The sequence below is a fragment of the Apteryx mantelli genome, chromosome 21 (assembly GCF_036417845.1).
Source record: "Apteryx mantelli isolate bAptMan1 chromosome 21, bAptMan1.hap1, whole genome shotgun sequence".
Classification (NCBI taxonomy): Eukaryota; Metazoa; Chordata; class Aves; order Apterygiformes; family Apterygidae; genus Apteryx; species Apteryx mantelli.
In genome coordinates this window covers 10,504,532-10,511,443 of record NC_089998.1, presented here as the reverse complement: position 1 = coordinate 10,511,443, position 6,912 = coordinate 10,504,532, and the positions used below count along the sequence as shown (strand labels likewise).

The window sequence follows — 6,912 nt, the reverse complement described above, 5'->3', positions numbered from 1 at the left end:
TCCGGGGCCCGTTTTAACAGCAATGTGCCCGCCGGGTGCTCCGCTGCCGCCTCCACGTTGCCTCAACAATGAGAACAACTAAAAACCACGACTTTTTTAAAAAATTCCTTCTACTGCCTTTCTAGTTCCTGAAGGGTTGAGAGTGAGACTTCCTTCAGCTTTCCAATCTTTATTTTTTGGGGGGAAGGGGTCAAAAAAGTACTCGGAAACCTCCGAAAAGCTCAGTGACTCGGGCAGCTCCTGGACAGGAACAGTGTCTACACCAGCACGGGAGATGTTTGAGGGCCTGGCTGAAACTCAGTCAACAGCAGTTCTCCTCAGGATTTTGGTTTTTTTAATGAAGAACAAGGGATCCCACCCACTTTCCACGGAGCCCAGTGAGAAATCCTTACTAGGAGGAAACGTGAACCAAAACAGGGAGAGTTCGACTGTGTTGACAACTCCCCCCCCCCTACACACACACTTTGCGTTTGGCTCGGGGAAAATAACCGGCGTGGTTTATTCCCTTACAAAAACAAACTACTTAGGGCAACGTTTTAAAAAAGCCCGTACGAGCTGAGGTAGCCGCCTCACACACGGGGCCGGCCCGGGCTCCCGACGGCCTCTGGGCTCTGCTCAGCTCGGCACTGCGACACCTGAGGAGCTTGTAGCTCTGTCAGCGCCGTTTTCAAGCGGGGCCCCCGCGCGTTGCGGCTCCGCGGCCATCAGAAGCGCACGGGCTGCACCGGGGCCGCGCGAGGGCGGCGCCGTCGGTCGTTGGGCGCCGCGGCCCTGCGAGGGGCGGGCGGCGCGTTGGCCCCGCCCCGGCGCGGCGGTGACGCAGCACGTCGCGGCGCCGTCCGTTGCCGCGGCCGTTAGCGGAGCCGCCGCCATGGCGAGCCAGTCGCAGGGCATCCAGCAGCTGCTGCAGGCCGAGAAGCGCGCCGCCGAGAAGGTGGCCGAGGCCCGCAAGCGTGAGTAGGGGGCGGCGCGGCCGCCCTCCGCCCCGGCGGCGGGGCCTGCGGGCCCCCTCGGGCCTCCGTGGCGCCCGCCGGCTTGGGGGGGCCTCGGCTGGGGGAGGCGATGCGGGGCCGGCGTGCTGCGGGCCGCCGGCCTGAGGCGCGGGGGCTGCCCGGCCCCGCGGGGAAGCGCGGAGCCCCGGAGGGCTGACGGCTTGGAGCGGCCCTCGGGCCTCCTGCAGCCCGGCTGCCGCGGCGGCTCCCTGCCTGCCTGCCTCCCTCCGGGCGCGGAGCTGCCCGTGTCTCACAGGTGGTGCGACCGTGCCCCTACCGAGCTGGCAGAGAAAGACTCCAGCGATCCGTTTTGTTGCCATTTGTTTTTTTTTCCCTTTTTCTTGGTTTACAATGCTGCTGGTGTTGGAGCTGCCCCTCGTGAACCGGCTGAGCAAGCTAATTCCCAGCCTGAGCATCAGCAGGGTCTTGGGGAGCCTGCGGGCAGGCCTCTCTGCTGCTTTGGGCCTTCCCGGCCTGCGCCGTGCCTGAGAGACTGCCCAGCACTGACAGCTAGTGAAGATGGTATCGGTGTTTTACTGCTAGTTTAGGGCTGAGAGTGCGGATGGCCAGGAGCTGAACAGAGATGATCTCCAGAGGTCCCTTCCAACCTCAGCGATTCTGTGATTCTGTGAGAGGCACAGCCAAAGCACGAAGCCCTCTGTGTTCAAGCTAGGAGGGGCTCTCTCTGCCTTTCTGTGTGGATTGTTATATTGTGCTCATTATTTCAGCAGGGTTTGCTTCCCAGGGTGTCCCTGGGAAAGGGAGAGAGCGTGCGGTGCGTTCTCTGTTCAGGAGGCGTTAACTCTATAGACAAAACGCTGCCTGCCTCGCTAGTGAGAAGGCCAAAGGGATGCTCTCGGCAATGGTGAGTTTAGTGATGACTGTCAGCTCCTTGGGAGCGCAGCTGTGATTTGGTTATCCAGAAATCTCTCTTCTGTGTGAAGATGTGCAAGGCGAAGTTGAATGCTTTGTGACAGCAGGGAGGCACCTTTGTGTCAATAGCTGGAGAAACCTGCACAAGTGTCAAATGAGTTGGACGACTTCTCTCCTACTGAAAAATTGACACGAAAGTGGGGACTGCTCCCCAGTAGGAGTCCAACATCAAAAGCCTTTCCTTCACAGCATCAGGATTTTTTGTTGAGGGATAGGATATGCTTATGTGCACACTTTTTCAATCTTTAATTTTTTTCTTGCGATGAAAGCAGTATATTTTCATGTAGATGACCAGATATTTTATAGAGCAGGGAGCTACTTCTTGGGGCTTGAGGTCAGCTTTTCCTATTAAGTGGAGCCCAAATTTTTCTCAAAGAGCCCCACCTAAACAAATCATCTTTTTAACTTCAGGTGCTGTTATTTAATGATGCTCTGCTGTCTTGCAGTTCTAACCTCTTACAGTTTTGTGAGAAGTAGATTGTTGTAGTTCACTCTAATGATGATAGCCTTGAAAGGGAAGATGGTAGAGTCAAGGAGGAGAAGTTCATGCACTAGCTGGTTCTTTGATTGCAAAACTAAGATTGCATGTTCTTTCTGCTGTGCTGTTTGGAATCTCGGAGATGTTGTACGCTCGCATGAGCGAAGCCAGGCCTGCAGGTTGTCTAAGTGCATCCACTGGATTAGAGAACCTGTGCAGTTCTTGCTGTTGGAAGCTTATTGCCTGGTGAGGTTGGTGATGGTTCAGTGGCATGCAGGCAGCCCGGTGCTCCTGAGATTGGTTAGCAACGCATATATGGAAGAGCCGAGATCTGGTGCTGTGGCTGATGGCCTCCTACAGGACGAGGTGCTGCAGATGCTACAGTGATTGTTTTGCCTCATATAGCTGGAGCAGTGTGGGGAAACATGCTTTCAATACCTTCTCTTCTTTGTTTAACATGGTACTTTCTTTCAAAACAGGAAAGAATCGGAGGCTGAAGCAGGCAAAAGAAGAAGCCCAGGCAGAGATTGAACAGTACCGCTTGCAGAGGGAGAAGGAGTTCAAAGCCAAGGAAGCAGCGGTTTGTTTTCTAGATAATTCACTGTTACCTACCCAGACCCTTAGCCCTGCAGTTAGTGTTGCTTGCCCTGAGAGCTGCCTGCAGGGTGGAATGCTTTGCAGGAGATGTACTTCCCTTAACTGCCTTCCTCAAATGTGCAGCCACGTGTCAGGGAGAGATCAATGGAAATAAATCAGAACATTGTGTGCTGCATCTCAAAAGCCAGAAGTATTAACTGGTAAAGATTTAACTTAATAGGCTCATGTATTGACTGGTGCCCTGGTGGAGGTCTCAGCCTGGCAAAGCCTGCTGTATGTAGCAGTGTCAAATAAGACAGCTCATTCCTCCTGTCACAAGCTAGTTTTTACAATGCTAACTTGGAAAAAAACCACGTGCCTCACAGATGATGCTCTCTTGCCGAAGTAGTTGTAAGGCTTGCTGTTCTGATCAGCAGTCTTGCTTACTGTGTCTCAGGGGGTGTATTTTCCTCTTATTCTCCCAAAAGGTGCAAAACTGAAGTCCTTTACCATCTGAGAACAGTAGCACAGGCAGGATGTTTACACATGCTGTGTGCCCCTGTCAGTTCTTGTGAAGTCTTCAGAAAATGACCTTCAGAAAACTCTCCCCTCTGTCAGCCTTCCAGTCTGTGTAGTACCACCTCCTCTGTTCTCCTGCATAATAGCTTTCATGCCACTAGGTCAAGACTAGATTTTTACAAGCGCTTTTTAGCTTGGTTCACTAGGCAGCATGGTATTGGGCAATTCTAGGCTAATAAAGTGGACTTTACTAGTCTGTCAGTTGGTTCTATTTTAGTCACCTTTCTCTGGAGAGGGAAACTTTGAATGGAAGGCACCCAAGGTGCTAGTCTCTCTCTCAGCATACTTTCTTTGCCTCTGTTTTTCCCCACATATAATGGGAACTTTCTCTCTCTGCCCTTGCTTATGGGGCAGGTGGGTGGGAGACTGCTTGCTGTGCTTATGATGTGTCCCACAGTTATGTTAAGAAGCCAGAGATTTTTTTTATAAAGAATCTTTTTAATAAAGAATTTTCATAAGGAATCTCAAAGAACAGAAGCAATGGGATGATGTGAAGACTGTGCTTAAACTAAATCATGAGTATTATTTTTCTTAAGCTATTTACTGCAGTAATGGCCAGGGTTTCCTAGTTGCAGTTCCACGGACAATAGCACCTTGATTTCAGGCATTCTTGCTCTGCTTATGGAAGCTCATGTTCTAAACTGATAGCTGATGAATGAGAGAGGATAGAAAGGCATGAGCTGCAGCTGGTACCTGAACTTGGGCAGGATTAGTGGCAAATCTGAGAAGAGCATGAAACAGTAACTTTTTTTTGTCTCTCCATGTGCAGTTCTTCTCAACCATAAATCTTTGCTGCAGTAAGATGCACTGAGGCTGTACAGAAGGACTGAATATGGAGCCAGTCATAGTATTTTCTTTGTCAAACTATTTGCCTGTGAACTTTTCTTCCTTTGTTGCTTGTAGGCCCTCGGATCTCATGGCAGCTGCACCACTGAAGTTGAGAAGGAGACCCAGGAGAAGATGAGCATAATCCAGCAGAACTTCCAGAAGAACCGTGAGGTGGTACTCTCCCAGCTGCTGTCACTAGTGTGTGACATCAAACCTGAAATCCATGTGAATTATCGCATCAATGGGTAGTAGTGGAAAAATGGATAAGCATACTGGAAACGCTGGCAGTAACATCTGAGCTTCAGGTGGAATGTACAGCCCTTAGCCATACCTTAACTGTTCTTGTAAAGATGTTAAATTATTTCAATGAGTTGCAGGTCATCAATATCTTGTTGGAGTTCTGTTAGTTTGCCTCTTGACATAGATTCAGAGCTTATTCAAACATTAAATGGCCATGTCTTGAATCTGTGCTAAGCTGTGAAATATATATTCAAGTTGGCACATTAGCGCTCCCTTTTTTTTTCTGGTTAGTATTCAGTGATCAGTTTTCCTTGGAGAAGTGGAAACGGGAGTCAGAGGTTCGCCAGGTTTGAATGGAGAGCCTGAGGCTGTGTTTGTTAGATCTGTGTAACTGTATTCTTGTAGACCAGACTGTATCTTTTGGTGTGTTGTTAACCTTCACATGGGATTAAGCCTGGAAAGAAGAATTCTTTGGCTGTGCAGTACTGGCTGGTAATTTTCAGGTGCTTAAGTTTCTCTGTATTGAATATCCTCTGTATATTCTACTATTAGCTTGAGTTACAAGTCTGGCGCTATGACACTTGAAAGTAAAAACTTATTTAACTCTGAAGTCTCTTTAGTCAGTCTTATTGTACCTGCTCCCTTGTTCCTGAGAGTGCTGACGGGACTCACTGTGTTAGGTGAGAGTCTGGACTCTGAAGAATGAATATCAAGTATTGATAAAAGAGAAAGTAAGAGAGAAAGCAAATGTCTGAAGGTCACAGCAGGTGAGTTTAAAACCCATTACACCTCTTGGCTCCAGTCCGATGCTTTACCTGCCAGATCATTCTGAAAACCTTCAGGAACAAATGTTCCTGTGACCATTAGGGGAAATAATGTTGCCAGTTCACTAGAATAGCTTGATAGTTGGCCACTGTGCGGTAATTATCCTTCCTTTCGTCAGGTACTGGTCACTGCTCTGTTAATGCCAAGGTCATACTGTCCTATGCAGCATCCTGCTATACCCAAGAACACTGAAGTGTGTTGTGACTGTATTTGCCTCACTGTCTAGCTCCTTAATCAAAAATACCCAAAAGAACATCAAGAAGTTTCATGTTTCAGCAGGTTCTCCCTCTCCCCCTCCCACCCTTAGACGATTACATGTAGCTTTACTTTTTTGTTGAGTTCAGCTTAAGGCTTTTCACAGAGGAGAGACCACCTTGATCAGCATGTAGCTGATCAGATCCAAGATTCATGCAGTTGGGAATCTAACCAAGAACCTTAATTGATGCTGTTTTGCAGACAGAATACCCTGTTTCCACTGACCCTCAGTGCAGCATTGAAAAAATTCCTCAGATCGGTAGGGTTTGATTGCAGTTGGGAGGGAGGAAAACGGGATGGATGAAAGGCATAACAAAGGAAAGATTATTTGCCCATAGTCACATAGGGCAATGAAAGAATAGAGACTGTTACGGTGTCTCCTGTAGTAATATTTTGTATTAGTGTACTGTAGTTCTGAAAGGATCTCTTTAGGAATTAAAACCATTAACCAGGCTGTAAAATTGAAACAAAAGCACCCTGCAAAGTAAAATGTGTCACGCTGGGAAAGAGCCAGGTCAGTACAAGGAGAATAGGATCAAAGCAGTTTTAATCAATCTGGTCTAATGACTGGAAAGGTGCTAGATGGCCTCATAAAAGGTTGCAACCGTGCTAGTTTTTGTCTGTCCTTTGGAGATGAAACACTTCCCTGTTGAGAACAGGTGCTCAGGTTCCAGTGTGATACTATTCATAAAAGTCCCCCTAGCTCCAGGCTATAATTACTAATTTCATCCAGCTTGCTTATCTGTAAAGAGGGACTGCTGCTTTGTTCAGAAAAAAGATAGTGCGCTCTCTACTTTATCATACTGGTTCATAAATTTCCCTTTGTTAACAGGGACTTTTGTATCCTTACTGTCTAGATTAGGAAGAATTAAAAAACAAACAAAAAAACAAACAAAACCCCCACCCTTCCTGTCATGATTTCCTGTCTGGTAAAAAGTGGTATGAAGACTTTCCCTTTAGAACTTGCAGGAAGTTTTAATGTTAATGTTTAAATTGCAAGAATATCAATTTTCTTTTTTATCACTGTAACGTTTCCCTGAAAAACTTTGCTGTTGAGAATTACCTGACTGTACAGCTTTGCATAGAAGCAAGGCTGGCTTTGTTTGCAGTGTAGGTATTTCATTTTAAATGAAAGTTCTTTGCACTGAGGTGCTCTGGGGAAAGGAGACCTACTCCTATCTCTGTACCTAAGCCAGAGTGCACCAG

The 6,912-nt window shown here is 47.9% G+C and overlaps 1 protein-coding gene across 1 annotated transcript; it reads left to right on the top strand.

Moving 5' to 3' along the window:
• The first annotated feature begins 820 nt into the window (after window positions 1–820).
• Window positions 821–5,236, top strand: ATP6V1G1 (ATPase H+ transporting V1 subunit G1). Its single transcript, XM_067309073.1, has 3 exons — window positions 821–953; window positions 2,883–2,983; window positions 4,462–5,236. Exons 1-3 carry the CDS (start codon window positions 872–874, stop codon window positions 4,633–4,635), a joined length of 357 nt encoding a protein of 118 aa, XP_067165174.1. The 5' UTR covers window positions 821–871; the 3' UTR covers window positions 4,636–5,236.
• Window positions 5,237–6,912: the final 1,676 nt, after the last annotated feature.